This window comes from Cyclopterus lumpus, chromosome 14, assembly GCF_009769545.1.
Source record: "Cyclopterus lumpus isolate fCycLum1 chromosome 14, fCycLum1.pri, whole genome shotgun sequence".
In the NCBI taxonomy this organism is placed as follows: Eukaryota; Metazoa; Chordata; class Actinopteri; order Perciformes; family Cyclopteridae; genus Cyclopterus; species Cyclopterus lumpus.
The window spans coordinates 15,311,662-15,329,253 of NC_046979.1; the positions used below are offsets into that span (position 1 = coordinate 15,311,662).

General features: G+C 42.2%; 2 protein-coding genes across 5 annotated transcripts; one reads left to right on the forward strand and one right to left on the reverse strand.

The window, feature by feature from the left end:
* The first annotated feature begins 1,580 nt into the window (after positions 1 to 1,580).
* LOC117742748 lies at positions 1,581 to 4,222 on the forward strand. Its single transcript, XM_034550368.1, has 5 exons — positions 1,581 to 1,768; positions 2,482 to 2,640; positions 2,736 to 2,837; positions 3,240 to 3,431; positions 3,538 to 4,222. The coding sequence occupies exons 2-5, from the start codon at positions 2,482 to 2,484 to the stop codon at positions 3,718 to 3,720; spliced, it is 636 nt and encodes a 211-aa protein (XP_034406259.1). The 5' UTR covers positions 1,581 to 1,768; the 3' UTR covers positions 3,721 to 4,222.
* LOC117742747 (unconventional myosin-Ic-like) lies at positions 4,069 to 15,850 on the reverse strand. 4 transcript variants are annotated; one of them, XM_034550365.1, is made up of 32 exons: positions 15,337 to 15,850; positions 12,513 to 12,671; positions 12,308 to 12,423; positions 11,582 to 11,780; positions 11,290 to 11,370; positions 10,952 to 11,131; positions 10,730 to 10,828; positions 10,035 to 10,148; positions 9,868 to 9,939; positions 9,659 to 9,778; positions 9,482 to 9,564; positions 9,223 to 9,328; positions 9,035 to 9,115; positions 8,852 to 8,943; positions 8,610 to 8,704; positions 8,460 to 8,506; positions 8,267 to 8,347; positions 8,013 to 8,118; positions 7,730 to 7,847; positions 7,507 to 7,620; positions 7,321 to 7,397; positions 6,903 to 6,971; positions 6,403 to 6,487; positions 6,137 to 6,296; positions 5,922 to 6,005; positions 5,719 to 5,812; positions 5,574 to 5,629; positions 5,341 to 5,476; positions 4,971 to 5,041; positions 4,792 to 4,889; positions 4,591 to 4,690; positions 4,069 to 4,479 (listed from the first exon to the last, which is right to left on the reverse strand). In XM_034550365.1, the coding sequence occupies exons 1-32, from the start codon at positions 15,352 to 15,354 to the stop codon at positions 4,453 to 4,455; spliced, it is 3,138 nt and encodes a 1,045-aa protein (XP_034406256.1). In that variant the 5' UTR covers positions 15,355 to 15,850; the 3' UTR covers positions 4,069 to 4,452. The 4 variants fall into 4 exon arrangements, with proteins under 4 accessions (XP_034406256.1, XP_034406257.1, XP_034406255.1 ...); XM_034550366.1 differs by having other exon boundaries at positions 4,365 to 4,479; positions 10,958 to 11,131; positions 15,337 to 15,824; XM_034550364.1 differs by having other exon boundaries at positions 4,365 to 4,479; positions 8,852 to 8,958; positions 10,958 to 11,131; positions 15,337 to 15,824.
* Positions 15,851 to 17,592: the final 1,742 nt, after the last annotated feature.

The window sequence follows — 17,592 nt, forward strand, 5'->3', positions numbered from 1 at the left end:
TATAAATATATATATACACATATATATAGAGAGATATATATCTATATATACACACATATATAGATATCTGTTCATTGACACTTTCAATTACAATACATGAACATTTTGAAAGAACATGCAGGATCCGACTAAATAAAGCATAGAGATGAGAATGAGGGATGTACAATGGAAATCTACAGTAAAATTTACAGTAAAATGGCATTCAAGGTGGTTACTGTAAGGATTCTGGACAAAGCACATCACAGAAACAATCAATGTAACAGGAAAGTTTATCTTTTCAAGGCAGGCAGGCGACCAGGTAAACAAATCTGCAATGCCGACTCGACAATCTGGCAGAGGAGAAATTGATCTGGTCAGGGTTAGGGTTGGGGCTAGGGTTTGGGTTTGGGTTAAGGTTAGAGTGGACATAGACGGTGGCGGATGAAGGAATAAGGTGCAGGAGGGAGGAGGGAAGCTTAGGTGATGGGAATGAGATGCTCGCAGGGCAGCAGGGAGTGGCAGTTTTCATGTCATATCACTATATGACATGAAAACAGTTGAAATTTAAGAAATAAACTCCAGGAAAATGATGAGGTTTATTCTTCATTATTTCTCTCGCAACAATGACTTAGCATGGCCGCAGTGTCAGTATCAACCACAGACCCAGAGAGTAACATATATTATATAATAACATCATCATCGTCTTAATCTTAATCTTCATCTTTTGACAATGCACATTGGTCGTCATCAATGTAAATGTGCCAGTGTTAGCCAAAAGGCTCATTTTCAACTGTTGTCCCTTGGTCTGGTGTTAAAATATATGGCAGCACATTAAAAAACAACGGTCCTCTCTAGATTTAAGCTGAGTAAGGAAGATAAAACAAGTCGGATGTGGTGGAATAAAATAGATGTATTCAGGAACTGACGACATCCAGTGATGAAGAGAGTCATGAGGAGAGTTGATGTGTTTTTCTCTTGTTTAGTGAGGTTCAGTGAAACTGCACCAGTCATTACTCATCTCCATTATGAGACTCCTCAAACATTCCCTCAAGATGCCCAGTCAACACGGAACTCCACTGCTTCTTGAAACAGTTCGCCACTTAAATAACTAATAACTATGAAGTTCTATTTTTACGAAACTTTATTTTTTGATTAACATATTTATTCATTGCTCAAGTGCACATTAAAACACCATTAAAATGTATGCACAGAATGACACCCTTCATAAGATTATGAATTAAAGCAGTTATTAAGGCAGTATATCAACATGCAAAGCAATAAAGTGTAAATAAATAAAATATAAAGTGACATATAGTTTACACTGAAAATCGTACGCTCAGAATCCCATTTGCCTTCTTCCTTTCTTGTCTTTCTATCAGTTTGTCTGTCTGACATTTAACTTTAAATATCCTAAAAAGGTGATGCGCCTTGAATACGCAAACACACTTTTCAAATAATAGTTTTTTTTAGACTAGACCCAAACAAGTAATTAAAACTCCTGAAAATACTCATTTTCCCACACGGCTGTTTAAAAAAAAAACAAATACACAATGCATTTTCTTTGTAGCTCACTTCCTCAAGATACCGCACTTCTGCCTGAATCATATTGGTGACCACAAGATGCTGAAACAGGGCGAGAGTAAGAGAGAGAGAGAGAGAGAGAGAAAAAAAAGAAAAAAACTCCAGATCTCAGAAACCGAAAGCAACGTGACAAATATATAAACAGTACTTAATAAACAGCCTTTCCATAACATGAAGGTATCTTGGTCTTGTTCACTGCTGATCCAAGGTAAGCCTATACTTAAAACATACTTAGGACCAGAGTTTGATGGGTTGTGTATTTGTATTTGTCTGTATACCTAGATTACATTTTTTTAATTATTTACTGAATCACCATGTGAGCACATGTTAAAATGACACAGAAGACAATAGTAGAAACAGATGCACAGAGTTTATGGCAGTGCATTTGTTTCTTCTTTACTTAAACTGTCGATGTCAAACTTCCACTAAAAGTGTTTCTGTAAGCATCGATAACATCTTCCTTTTCAGTTCAGTTCCCATAACGTTTCTGCCGTTTATTTGTGCCGACCTGAGGGAGCTTTTGTTATCAATAATTGGGACAAATCATTGGAGAACACCGTCATGGTTAAGAAAGATGTTGACTCAAGAAGAAGACTGTTGTGATAACAACGGATGATGCAGCTGAATAAAGTGACCGTAATGAAAAGGATCATTTGCATCTTGGTTGCAACAACTAATGTGGGGATTTGTTTCAGAAATATCAATGGACTTCATTTTGGAGACTAAGTATGGAAATTGACAGTTGACTTCCCTTAAAGAGAATGGGAGGAGTTAACCGGATCACTGTACTTTGTGCTGGAAGTGATACTGGCGGTCACGCTTTTTCATATTTTTTTTTTGTCCTTTCGTCCAAGTGTGACATTTTGAACTGTAAACAATAGACAATATTAACCCACATCTCTGGTCTTGTCATGGGTTCAGATGACTGTTTGGTGGCGGGCACTCATCCTCCTTTGCTGTGTACTGGACTGTGTGGAGTCCTCTTCTCCATCTCCAGTCCTCCAGAGGAATAAATACAACAACTCCTTTCGTCTCACGAGGTCCACCCGAACCCGAGTCCAGCTGCTGCAGAGGAAATATGTGAGCCCTAAAGACAGTTCTCTCCTCACTGGTCAGCGTATGATTAGCTTTCCCTAATTACAAATATTTAATGAGTACCATGTTTACTTTAACAGAAGGAGCAGCAGCTGGGAGATAAGCACTTTGAGGACAGAAGTCGGCAGTTAAAGGACCTGCCATCCCTTTCTACAGATTTCTACAGCTGGCTAAAGCTGACGGTTAGTGTCCTCTTCCAAACAATGCAATATAACAATCAGGGGTGTAAATATAGACTGAGCATGGCGCCCGGAGAGAATACAATAGCTCAGTAACTCATTTGTTAGGAAAATATATATACTCCTAATTGTGTGTGTGTGTGTGTGTGTGTGTCTAGTAACTAGTGTGCAATAGGGCCCGTCATAATAGCGTGCACCGGGGTCTGTTGTAACTCCAATACGCCACTGGTGGTTACACTGCAATTTTCCTCCAGTGTTTTGAGAAAAAAAGAAAGAAAAAGAAAAGAAACCTGATGACATCGTCGTGAGAGTCTGCTCTTGCAGAACGTTTGAGAGGAATTCCTCTTTTGCAAGTTGAGGGTTTTGATTACGTAATCATGTGGCTGTCTCTTGTTGCGCATAAAGGAATGGGATCGACTGCATGCTGCTTTCTGGGACATGCAAGCCTATTGGAAAATGCTGGAGCGGAAAAGAAAGCAGCTCGAGAAGGAGGAGAAAGAGCAGATGGTGGATCGGACGGTCCGCATCACTTTACCTCAGAGCATCAGGCACATTCAGTTTGACCTGAGGGACCTAATGAGCCAAGTCAGCTCTCAGGTATCCATCATCTTCTCACCCAAATTTGATCCTTTTTTTTACCCCAAAATACTTTGGAGGAAATGAAACTTAGGTTTGATGAACAATTCTTTTGTTTCTTCTCCAGATGAGTTATATGAATAGCTCTTGGACAAAGCCAACCTCTCCTCCACCCTTCAACCCACAAACCAGATCCAAAACAGAATGGGACAGCAGAGTGGAGGGTTACATCATCTTGAGGGATCTAGACCTTTACCTCACCAAGCTGGCAAGAGACTTCCTCCTTTTGGCTTCAAAGACACACCTTTGACTGGAAACAAAACCCCAGCAGCAGTAGAACACACACACACACACACACACACACACACACACACACACACACACACACACACACACACACACACACACACACACACACACACACACTTATAACTGTTTTCGTGATGTTGTCAAGACTTTACATGGAGCTCTCCTTTTAGCTTGTCATATCTTTGACATGATGTTTTACTGTATATTTAAAGGGTTTTCTTGGGTATTTCCCAGAGTTTCTGTCCTCCAACTGTAAGTTAGCAATAAGCTCCCAGAAAACACTTCCCAACATGATGTTTTTCCCCCAAGTTTTCTACTGGACTTTCCAAATATATATTTGCTATTTATTGACATATTTATTAACATGCTATTTATTTCAAAGTGGTTTATTTGATGTCTCTTAGAGATACAGTGTTTTACATTATTATATTTGATATTTGATAAAGTGGAAATATATTTATGTATGAGTGAAAATAAAGTAGATGAAGCAATTGAAACAGTGACAACTTCATGTTATGATTTTCTAATCTAAAAAAAACTAATTATTGCAACATTAAAGACATTCTTGTAATAATTATGACGATGCATATGAAAGGGATCTTCCTTCTGCTGAGTATGTTGTGTGTGCTTGTGGTATCGTCCTGTCGGCTAAAAATGAACACATCACGATACAAACTTCTGAGGCGCAGTCCTCCAGTTAGCTAAAAGGCTTATTGGCTGGTTTTCTGTATCTTCATGTGACGTTGGTCTGAGGGGCAATCTGCAGAGTGAAATCAGATTGAATACAGTCAGCTGGCCGAAATGTTTTTAATATATAAAAAGTCAACCACCCTCCCTGCAAGCTCCACACATGACATCAGAACAGACTCACCACTAGCAGATGTCCTCGCTTGCCTTTGGCCACCTTCAGCTCTGAACCCCTGACAAAATCAATGATTCCTTCTTTGCCTCGAGCCAGAACAAACCTAATACTGTATGCCACATAGGAAGTAACGGATAAAAGACAGGATAGGACATGAGTACTGCTGGGTTGCCAATGACCAACATAGAGAAGCAGTCAGAGAAGCCTCACCTGCCCGGGCTGACGTTGACGTAGTTGACCTTGCCGGCCATCATGGCCAGTTTGGTCACCAGCTCGATCACATGGTCGCAGTGCAGTACCACATCACCCTGAGGGTCACACAGCTGGATTTAGAGTTGTTGCATGGGCGTACACTAGTAAACAGCCACGACTGCTGTGTCTTACTGTACCTTCTGCTTATTGTCCTCATTGGGCATGTGCAGAACAAACATCCCATCGCTGAGAGAGCTCACGGAGATGCCTGTTAAAAGAGAAAACCGGGCTCGGATTCATTAAACTAATGAATACAATCACAACGAATGTGTGTCCCCGTTTGGACTTGGTTGTCATGGATATTTCTGCAGAAGTGCACGGATAACGAACAGTAATTGAGGTGTTATGATTGCTGAAGGTCAAAGAAAGATGAATCTAATTTGAAAACTGTAGTGACTTAATAACTCCTCCTTAGAAAGATGAATGAAAAGGAGCTCAGTAGTGATCACGGATAGAACATTGATCAATATCTTAATTAATAAATACATTTCTCAAATTGCTTTTCACCTCTCAGAGCTGTGTAGTCAACCCTCTGTTTGATTTTGGTCCTTTCCACGAGCACAGCGAAGGTGTTCGTGAGCAGCAGCTGGCGAGGCCGAGGCTTGAAACCTCTCCTGTCATACTTTACGACTGATACACCATACTGGAAAAGCACAAGGAGACACATGACTGTGAGGCAGCTGTACATTTATGTAGCACTTTTATTACATTGCATAGGATAAAAAAAAGCTCCATCCCACCTGCACTTTGTCATTGCCGAGGGTCTGGACGACTTTGAGATTGATTTGTTCACGTTCTATACAAAGCAATGGGGAAGTCTCTGTAAATGTTATTACGTCTTCTTTGTGGCGTTAATTAGCACAGAGGTCATTTATTCATACGTACCCAGCCTGGAATCCAAAAACAGCCTTCCAACTCCCTGAGGATAGCTGTCTTTCTGGTCCTTGAAGATCTCACTGGCTATAACCTTCTGCATCATCTACAGCAAAGAAGAAAAAAAAATTCAGGCAAGGTTTTTTGTTAAATGGCACATTTAAAAACAACAACAACAACAACTAGTAAGGCCATGTTTTCTGTGGTAAGTGTACCTGCTTCTTCCATTCAGGCTGGACTCTCCTGCAATACTTCATGACCATGTTTCTCATGTGCAGTCTCCGCAGGTGGTCAGAGGTCTGTCGGGCACCATGGAATTGACAATGCAGAATTTGCATTAATAACTCTGCAGATTCCTCCTTACTTCTACTACTTATTCATTCTTTAATCTGTATGTCACGATGTGATTCAGCAGAATGAGCCTGTGTACCTCAACGAGGGACGGAGGTGGCGTCGGCCAGTTTTGGTCCAAAACGCTCTTGGGCAGGTTTTTACGTAGATTCTTGAGGAAGGAACAGCGCACATGATCCAGGAAATACTCGTTTTCAGGGCAGTATTCCTCATGGCGGTAGATGAAGCCTTTTATGAGCCTGAAAAGAAAGATATAAACAAAAGAAAGAAATCAACTGTAAATACAAAATGCAGTTGCAAAGATACATACAAAAACCAACAGGAACAAAGTGTCAGTAGACGCACTTGCGTATTAACTCAGCAGCCTGTCGACGCCTCTTCGCCCTCCTGCGTGCTTTCATCCCTCGCCACGCAGACTGGATCGTAATCACTGAATACACACACACACACAAACACACACACATAGATCACCACTCTTACTCTTACTCTTACACTCAGAAGAGACCATTCCAAGGTTAGTAAAGCACAGAAAGTCAGCTCAATAAATGTGTTGTGAATTGAAATCCAACCAAGCATATACACCCAAATACATGACCTGGAATGTGGACCAAACTTTGATGGCCACCCAAAAGCATTTTGATGTGCTTGGGTTAGGGTTAGGGGACACTTAACAAAGCACAAAGTCTGAAAGATTTTGGAAGGCTAAATCAAAAATATGAAAATATAGAAACATAATAAACCTGGAAAGTAATTATGCATGTATTTAATTACAATTTAGGGACACAGTGACACTGTAAGGTAGACATGGGAAACTGTGAGAGATCAACAGTGGGAGCGGCTCTAACCTGCGCGTCTGATGCGTTGGTACTTGGCTCGCTCTCTGTAGCCTCTCCACGACGTCTGCAGGGTCAAAGCTAGAACACAACAAATAAAAGAATAACGGTGGCTTTATGCCTTTCCAATGAGGTGTTGGAGTGGATGCCGATTCATAGTTCAGTGTAGGAGTTGTACCATCGATTACATCAATTGTGACAGAGTGCGATGATTGCAGTGAGAATATTGTTTGCTGTCTCATAGGTGTGAACACAATAATAAAAATATCTAGCAATATGTTGCCCGCTCATACAACAATACCTCAAATTATGACCTTCAGAAAGAATTGAATCATAACCCCACTGACATCATAAACATATTATAAATGTACTTCACAAATATATTCTTCCTTTTAATTTCATCATTACAAACCGTACCAATGTTACTCACCTATCTCTGGCTTTTTTGCTTGTAGTGCATCTTCAGTGCTGAAGAGAGTTTTTGGGAAACGGATGAAGATTTTTGACCTGCAGAAAGTGGACAAAGACACGTGTGACCAACATGATACTGTAATGCCATTTGACAATCACTTCAATACAAATGTATTGCACAGATGCCACATTTAGTCTACATTACCTGCCCAGTTTGTACTCCTCTGCTTTGTAGCCTAGGTGGTTGACCAGTGTCGAGACACCATCCGCGAGTCTGCCGTGCCAATTGGGCCACGTCTCCGGACACAGGGGTTTATACCTGTGGCCGTTGGCACAACATTATAATGACAGTTGGCTGAACATACGGTTGAGTAAACAGAATGAACAATCACTGGGGCTGGAAGCCATTCAGAAAGATGCTCAGTCACCTCTGCAGGAAGGCTTCAAAGCAACGTCGATAGGCAAAGCCAGCTCTCCTGACCCTCAGGTTCTCCATCAGGCCGAGGTACTTCACCTGGTGCCTGACCAGAACTTCATCAAACCTTCCTGCAGGGAGAGATCTGCTTTACTGGTGACAGTAATACACTTTTGGCAAATCTCACAGCACACATACTATACTATATTTTCTCAGGGCACTTCAGAGGGCACAAAATAGCACAGGTAACATTATTTATAACTTTTACACAATAATCCTGAGATATAAAAGTATACCTGGCTGCTTGGCGTCATTAGGTTTGATACAACGCACGTAGGATGGCTCTTTAGACATGAGGATCTCCATGAGTTTCATCAGGCTGTTTTTAAACTGAGTGGCGGCCTTTGGGACACATTTAAACAAAACAACATGAAAGAGAGAAAGGATTCAGAAAAGATTTATTGTTATCACTATCAAAAGCCACAGGACAATCTTTTTATTAAACGCCACCTATAAATGATCAAAGAGAGAGAGAGAGAGAACTCCTCACCATCTCTGGGCGTTTCTGGTGGATCACTTCCTCTCTGCGGAAGCAGTGACATAGGATCTGGTTGTCTGACTGGCACATGACCTGAACAGAGACCAAACAACACAACCACATGTCAACACGGCGCACCCCCGCTCTTTAACTTCACTCAAATGTTGTGGTGAGATTCTACCTCGTCCATTTGCATTGTTCTTACCTCTTTCAGGTTCCTGTTTAGCAAATCGTTGTTCTTGTCTAAGAAACCTGAACGAGATACACAACAACACTTGTCATTTGTGGGTCATGCTCTAAAATAACGGTGGAATGAATGTCAACCGGTTGATGCAGTGATACATTACAGCCCTACCATTGACATTGTAGTTGACCTCTCCAGCGTAATGCAGCAGTCTGAACTCCTCCCGACTCATTACCCTGCGAGTTTTTCCATTTGCCAACTTGTGACTGAAAGACACACACACACACACACACACACACACACACACACACACACAGAGGTTCAAACATACACAGGCTTGCAGACGTAAGAGGCTGTGGTGAGAGTCTTTGTGCTGTCGGTCAAAATATTAGTTAATACAAGACAATGCTTACGTGACAAAATGGGGATGGCCGCCCAGTGTGTCTTCCAACTTTTCTAAAAAGGAGACATCACAGGTCTCTCCGGGTCTCAGGCACTCCTCATCCTGAATAAACAGGCACTATATTTAACTTTTCCACCAGTGACAGAAGACAACATCATATACACGACAAACATAAGCTAGTTTTTGTGCGCACCAGAATGGAGATGATGCCTTTGTGCTTCTCCTCTATCAGGTCACAAATTATCTTGTTGTCAATGTATTGCACCGTCTCCCACTGCCATTCGAGGGAGAGAGAACAATGTTGTGTTAGCATGGAAATAAAAATATCACTAAGTATATCCAACTTTTTTTTTCCCGACTACCTAACCACGATCTACTCACTGCAATTCCTTCCGTCTCATACTCCTCCTGCTCAGATCTCAGGGTGAGCTCAATAAACAGCTGCTGGAGCTTCTCATTGCAATAGTTAATGCAGAACTGCTCAAAACTGTCGGGAGAAATATGAGGCGACTTAGGCCAAATCCATGCTGGAGTGATGAGAGACAATTACTGACAAAGAATTTTGTGCACTGAAAAACAGAGGCAGATTAAGATGAAGATGGAGAATGAATAGATGAATATAGATGAATAGAACTCGTACCTGTTGTGCTGCAGGACCTCAAAGCCGTAGATATCCAGAAGCCCTATAACTGTGCAGCCCTTACCGCTGTGGTAGATTTCCTCCTGCATAACGTATAAAGTACACACTATGCAATCAATGGAAAAACTAAATAATTGCATGTTGTTTCTTGAGTTGCGATCAGAACTGTTACTGGACCTTCAGAGCCAGCGACTGATTGATCTTCTCCACCAACCAAGTGAAGGTCCGACCGTACACAGCCTTGGCCAAAGCATCGCGGGCGGACATTGCCTGCTCAAAATTTAGGGGGCTGATCATCTGGAATGCACAAACATGACACAAAATTATTAAATCACAAGCTACACAGCAAATGGGAATGTGGGGAACACAGACACACAGACTGTCACCTCCTCTCCCTTGGCAGTGAGCTTCTTGTGAGTGAGTGCGTCCCTGAGCGCTGAAACATCGACACCCAGCAGCTGGAAAACCACAACACATCTGCTGTATGCTATGCCTTCTGGACAGTGTTTTTGCATATGTGAACGTCCAATGATACTGGTGGGACTGTACTGACCTTCGCAAGATGTGTTATCTGAGTCTCGGTGGTGATATAAGTTTCTCCTTCCTCCCCTTCCCCAAACTGAGTATTTCCCAGATGGAGAACACTGGCGATGATATCCAGCAATTTCTGAGGTCAGACACAGGAAAGACAACAACCTCACAGATGTGTTCAAGTTGTTTTTACTAAATTAATATCTGGACAGTCACTGAGAATATGATCATCAAAACACAATCAGAACCAGTGATATTTGAATTGAAAAAAGGGTTTTTCAATAACCCTATTTTCCTTTTTAAATTGTCACAATAAAGTTGATGTAAACCGTGCAGGGCTAAAAACTTTCAAAAACGCCTTTTGCAAATGTCTCTTGATGAAAACATTCATAGGGTTCCAAAGGATTTTGGAAAACAATGAACGTTTAAAAGTTCAGTTTTTTCACTATGCAAACTGCATAGGGGCCTCTTGTTTACACGTGTGTCACTACTTTTGGATTCATGTTGACCTGAATGTGTTTATGATGATAAGAAATGTGATGTTTGGGTATAGTGTAAAGAAATAAAGGTCAACAAACAGTGGACATATTCATGGGGGACATTAACATTCCCAGATCATTGCTTACATTTAATCCATTCCGATGACTTTACCTTTGAAAGTTCCACTTTAATGTATAACACCAGAGAATATGAGTGAAAAACAATGTCACTACTGACCTGCACTTCTTCCTCAGTGAAGCCAATAACAGACAGGGCCTTCATCACAACTTTCCAATTATTCTTGTCACTGACGGAGCTGAGTCTGGGACAGTTGCCCTGAACAAGAGAATTACATATGATACCACGGTTGATCTCAGAAATAAATATTAGTTTGAAAAGAAATAAGTCTTCTGCACCACACACACACACACACACACACACACACACACACACACACACCTTCACCAGATAGTTGTAGCTCTGAGGGTTCCTTTCCAGGGCCAGTGTGGTTAGCAAGTCATCGTCCCCTCCATCCAGAAGCTGGTAGAAGATGTGGAAGTTCCTCTCGCCGTGGTTCTGGTGCACCACACGCGACTTCTCCAGCAGGTAGTTCAGGATGTGACCACCCACTGGCGCCCCCTAGGAGGAGTTACGAGAAACAGCAGGTTTAGCACCCTAGAGTTTTAACTGTTTGAGCTTCTATCAATGTTATAACTAAACTAACTGCTGTTTTTCAGTGTGGCAGAAGCACATCTCATTTCTATACAGCGTGTGAAAGGAAAGAAAGGAGTGTTTACCCTGAAGTCAAACTGGACATCCATGTATTTTCCAAAGCGACTGGAGTTGTCATTCCTAAATGTTTTGGCGTTGCCAAATGCCTACGCAAAGCAAAACATGTGAAGTTAAGAACAACAACACAATAACAACATTATGGAATAAATATTAAGACGTATTTACAAATGACAAACATGCAAATGGTCATTCAGATTCCTCAGCTCAACCAGATATTATCATTTATTGTGAAAGTCAAATAAGTCTAAACGTACTCTGCTTTTAACTTATTGTAGCGTGTGTAAATAGTTTAAATACCTCCAGCACAGGGTTGGACTGCAGCAGGCGGTCCCCGAGGGTCGCCATATGTTCATTGATGGGGCAGGTGACAGTGTAGTAGAGGAGGATCTTCTTGGACGCTTCTGTTTTACCTGCTCCACTCTCACCCGATATCATAATACACTGGTCCTTCCTCTCGGTGCGCATGGCTCGGTAAGTGTTGTCTGACAAGGCGTAGCTGAGGGGGAAAACAAAAGCTTTAAATATCAACATATATACTGTATATTTCAAACATGGTGGTGGAAATGTCACACAAACATGTTCGAGGATGCAATGAAAATTGTATTATTCTGTTATAATTGTTAAATATGTGGTTTACATGCTTGTTATTATCAAATGTATTTATTTGATGTTACCACAATCACATGCGATCCATATATGCGATATCACGAGTTGCATGTTATATTAATGTATGTAGAGCTGACACAATTTGATTAATTGAGTGACAAAAAGACCCCTCATAATTTAAATTCCTTAAAGTTACGCACCATAATACAGAATATGTATTGAGCTCTGTGGAGGTTTCAATATGAAGGCATATAATACACACACACACAGAACATCATTGAAGTTGACATGCATGCTTCAATAAATCCTGTTTGATCACAGAGAATCAATTTAGCATTACGTGGTTCTCAGCATGCCACGTGATGATGAGACCGTGGAGGAGTTTGATGAATGTCTGAGGAGCACGAAGTGACTCACATGTGAGGCGAGATCTCATAGAAGCTGACCCCTCTGTAGCGCTCCATCTGCTGCTTGGAGTACATCTCCAGCTCTTTGTAGGGGTTCACTGACACCAACACTGAGCCAATATACGTCTGAGGCAAAACATTAGAGCACATTTAATGACGTTTCACCGCAGCAACTCAAATGTTTTGGAACATATCATGTAAATTGGCTTTATTACATAGATGAGGTTTTCCCCGAAGCGTCTCCGTAGGTTCTCTATTAAGGCTGCCTCACTGTTGTATTTTTCCAGCAGGACAAAGTCCTGCACCCCGACCCTGTCCCGGGCAGTCAGGGCACTCTCCATCACGATGCGCACTCGTCCTTCAACATCCACTTCCTACAGGAAGAGAGAGAGAGAGAGAAGGAGGAAGAGAAATGAAGCAGTACTGTGGAGAGAAGATCTCTGTTTTTACTGATAACCTTCCAATAGATACAATTACACCCTGTTGGCCAACAGGGGGCACAATGCATGATACATTTCACCCAGTTAGGAAAGAATGTGCATCTGGCACTCAATATTACTATAGTTGCCACATAATTATATTACAAGGCATAAACAATGTATGAAGAGAGACCGACTTCAAAAATATCTTCAGAATATCTGTGGCAAATGTCTGAAGACTTACTGACCACAGCCCCAAAACAACTCTGTAAGTAAGAGCAGTTCCACCAAAACCTTGCCAGGATTAAAACAACGAAAACATTTCAGGAATCCAAATGATAAGCAGACTGGATAGACTCGTGCCATAGAGAGATAGTGTATGATGATGTATGTACAGTACACACAGCTCGATATGACCAGACGAGATTTAAGCGACACCACAAGGAAAGTGTGTGTACATGTCAAACATCATAGTGCAGACAGGAAATCATTACTCAGATATGCCCTGATGTAGGATATTACAAACATAACCATGTGCACATGCACACACACAGAGATAAAACTGTCAGCAGTCAATACTTACTGATAATAAATATATCCAGGCACACAATTCAGTGTGTAATCAATGCACGACACCCCAGCCAAACCAGCTGCACTCCATCTTCAGTATCAAAGATACATTTATGAGAGGAGCCGTGCTGTTTTTCTTTACACTTCCATAAAAAAAATTAAACAAGCAGAAAGTGGAACAAAGGGGCTCGACTTCCACAGGACTTCTGTTGTTCTTGAATGCAAGAGCCTCTCAAGGGTCTCATTTGGCTAGTTCATGCCGGTAAAAAGGTCATTATCTCTGGCCACTGGAAGCAGGAAAATCCTTTAAAAAAACAAGGAGGACAACAGTGGAAGATTGCCAAGAAGTGAGAGCAAAGGAAAGTCACTGGACATTTCCACTGCAGCCACTCCTCCCTGCTTCACCTTGGACTATTGTTCTCCCACTCCTGGAGGTGGGCTTCCTACAGATAGTAATTACAGTTTACAGATTTCCCATTGGATAAAACTAAGGAATGTTCGAGGTCAAGTTTGGGGCAGGCGCTGAGTGGATGCCCCGAAATGTTTCTATGTTGTGTGTCAACAGCTGTGCATGCTTTTATACACGGAGGATTCGTTTTTGCATGCATGGTCAACAGAAAAACTTGCATTCATGACATCTTTAAGGCAAAAGTAGTATAACTAAGAGTGTAGACCAAAAACTATCCGTAAACAGCTGTGAAGGATGCCATGAAGGGGCAGTTGTGGCTGATTGCAACATTTCCTATAACTCTGACAGTTTTAACTGGCTATGAAATGCGGCTTGTGTATGACTTAAATTTCAAAATAATAGTACAGTGCTTTTGTTTGAACTTTTATCCGCCCACGTGGTTGCAGCTTGCCACATATACTGGCACATATTAGGGTGGGCTGGGCTTGCACATTGTTGTAAAACGCCATGTGTTCAGCATACGCTCCAACCTTTCGTGGTAGGTGAGGCTGACCAGCACTCCCTGACTCTGAACTGCAACGGACTCTCAATCCATCTTTTCATCTTCCACAGATCTCACACTCTATGTTCATCTGTAGCTGCCGTGTCTGACACATCCACATTTGTTGTAATCGTGTTATGCTCACTTCTTTTTTTTTATCAACACAAAAAACACAGCAAACATTGTTTTCAAGGATCTGTCAGCAGTCACAAGTTCTATTTTTTCTTCTTCTGCTAATTTGTTTCTACTTGTATTCCAAGGATTTGATCACAATGACATGTGGAACCAATTTTAAGGATGAGAAGGCTCACAAAAAGCATTTCTGCCTCTACGGATGGGGTAGAGGAAATCTTAAAAGGAAGAGGAAATCATTCTTATGGGGATACTGTGGCTGAGGTTACCCTCAGCATTACAGGTCTGGGATGGAGATAAAACCAGAACACAATGGGACCCTTGCAGTGAAATGACCTGAGGCTCGGTTGCTACAGCAGTGAGGCTCTGATCTAACTAACCTGGATGCTTTATGGGGGGATTTGACTGATAACCAGGCAGCTTCAGTGAATTCTGCAGGTTTGTGGGTGCAGCAGCAGTGACAGCCAGTGAGGAGGCTAACGAAACAGTGGGACTTGGCTCCAGGCCCCATGACTAAGCTCTGCTGATCCGACTCCATTCGGATTGTCTTCCTTATAAGGCATGGACCACCACTCTGTCCCAGGGCGAGCTGCTCTGGTACCGCAGCTGGCTCTCTATCACTCATGTGCCAGTAATGGATACAGTGGAAAAATAGCACGTTTATTCTTTTTGGGCTGCACTGGTTGAAGTGTATCCAAAAACCCAAATAACCAATGACTCATACATGGGCAAAAAAGAAAAAGAAAAAAAACCTCTCTGTTTTGCTCCCCCCCCCCCCCCCCCCCCCCCCCCCCCCCCTCCATAACTGAGACAGTGAATTGGTTGATCGGATCTTGTGCTTCGCTGTGAAAGCACAGATAATGAACACAGACAGACACACACACACACACACACACATAACATCTAGTCAGTGTGCAGCAGTACACATGAAAACACGACAAGGAACATCATGGTGGTCAGGATCTTACCCTGCCTTGGTACCTCATCCTGTCCTGTTGTTGTTGGAGGAAGGCTGTGTTGGTGGTCCCACCCAGGCTGGCGCTCCTCCTCCCGTGTCAGACAGACTCCTCAACTTCTCATCCACCTTTGCCCATGGGTGACTCAATTGGGTAACTTATCTTCTTCTCTCTCCCCGCGTCGGTTACTTTCTCCCACTCTCTCAGCTTTAGTGTCCACGTCTTTCCTCCTCTTCGTCCGGCTCCCCTGTGAGGACAGAGCATACGCACCCGGGCCAAAACACAAACAGTCCCTCTTGTTTATACCTTCAATTTGTCTTCCCTTTGACAGGTTAAGTAAATGTCTGCCTCTCCATGAGTCCCTCTCCTTCCCTCTAAACCAAACTGCATGAAACGAAGGCAGGAACTCCACTCTCACACGTCACCCACAACTGAATGAAAAAAAGTCGAGGGAAAGTATAGGCTGGTTGGGAAGAGCCAGAGAGCCGAGAGGGGTTGGAAAGATTTGCTAAGAGCCCCAGACTACAAACATATAATCACTGTGCAGCTATATAAAAGAGGGGGGAAAAAAAACGAAATCACATGATGAGATCCGAGTGCATTCTTTCTTTCCTTCCCTCCCTATTCAGTTTGCTCCCTCCCTTTTCTCCCACAAGCTGAGACAGATTCACATGAGATGTGAGCAACACTGGCCGTCTCCTCGTGGCTGTCTCCCACCGTTGATGAAATAACTTTCACCATCATCATAATGTCGCTCTGCAGTGTTTTGAAACTCCGTTATTCATATTAGTCTGAGCTGTCACATTCCCTGGCTGGTTGGTGTCCCAGGCAACACTCACAAATGGAACATAATAGTCATTTTATATCAAATGTGCCGTCTGCGCTGACCACGGGACTCCTGACTTCTTACGTGGCCTCTCGTTGAAGGCATTTCTGGGGAGTGCTGTCAAGGCCACATCGTCTCCGTGAGAGAACAGTGCCCTCCTCTGGCCCCCTCCCCCCCCTTGTGTGTGCCCTCACCTCGTCTCCCCTCACTCGGTCTCCACGCCTCACCCTCATTCCTTTGCCAGCATCGTCCAATATCCAACGCTGAGGAATCTGAATAATGTTGCCCAGATGGAGAGAGCCTCTCGCTCGTTTTCTCAATCCCTGGCTGTCTGAATAGTTCTGAGAGCAAGGAGGAAATGTTTCAAATGGCTTTTTATGGTGTTGTGTATCCGTTTGTTGTGTGCTGTGAACGCTTTGTGTGTTGTTTGATGGCTCTATGAGTTGATTTGGTGGCAGATGAGTTTCCCCACTGGGGATTAATAAAGCTTTCAAAAATAACTAACTAAGAAAACAAAAACAGATTATGCTGCTCCTTCCCGCCACTCCCTATATATGGAGTGTACACAACTAGGGGGGAATTGACACTCATTCATTAAATTATTTAAAAGATTGTGTGCCAATTGGTGCCACTCAAAACCTCACTTTGCCACGCCTCTTTTACTATTTAAGCAGTCGTGCCAGGTCTACGCTAGTCAAGTCATGTTTATAGATCTTATTTCTCTCACAAAACGTACATTTTCCTTAAGGGGCTTCCACCTATTATTTGCTTACTTGAACTTTTTCAATCAAATGTTCCTGCATACCTGTTTGTATGGAAATGTTCACGCCCACGTCCGCTTATACTTGGTTACCTCATTGCATTCCTCCACAATGTACTCTACTCTCACCAGCCTCACATCAAACGATCAGGTCCATTTTGCATGAAAAAAATCTAAAGAAACTCGTACAATGAGATGATAGTTGATCATTTAGTTGACTCCAGCAGAATGGTCGTTGGCGTTGAGTTCCCCTATCAGAGCCAAAATGTGCTCTCAGGAAATATTATAAACATGAATAATAATAATAATAATAATAATAATGCATTTAATTTATATAGCGCTTTTCATAATACTCAAAGACACTTCACATAATTAAAACATCCTAAAAGCTAAAAATAAATAAATAAGAATAGCTAAAATACAGGTAAAACAAATAAAACAAATAAATAGGGACTTTGAGTCCCTATTTATTGCATGCTGAATACTTTTGCTATATTGTTAGGAGCATCGTTTTATGAAATATGAGTACAGTATGTTGAATAAGAGTTCATGTGTTCACAGGAGCACCATGGGTCCATGTCTGGTTACCAGAAGCTCACTTGTGAGCTCCACTTTCAGGCAAAGCTGCAGGCTCAGGCCCTTGTGTGACAAACCGAGGTGTCGAATGTCACACGGGCCTCGC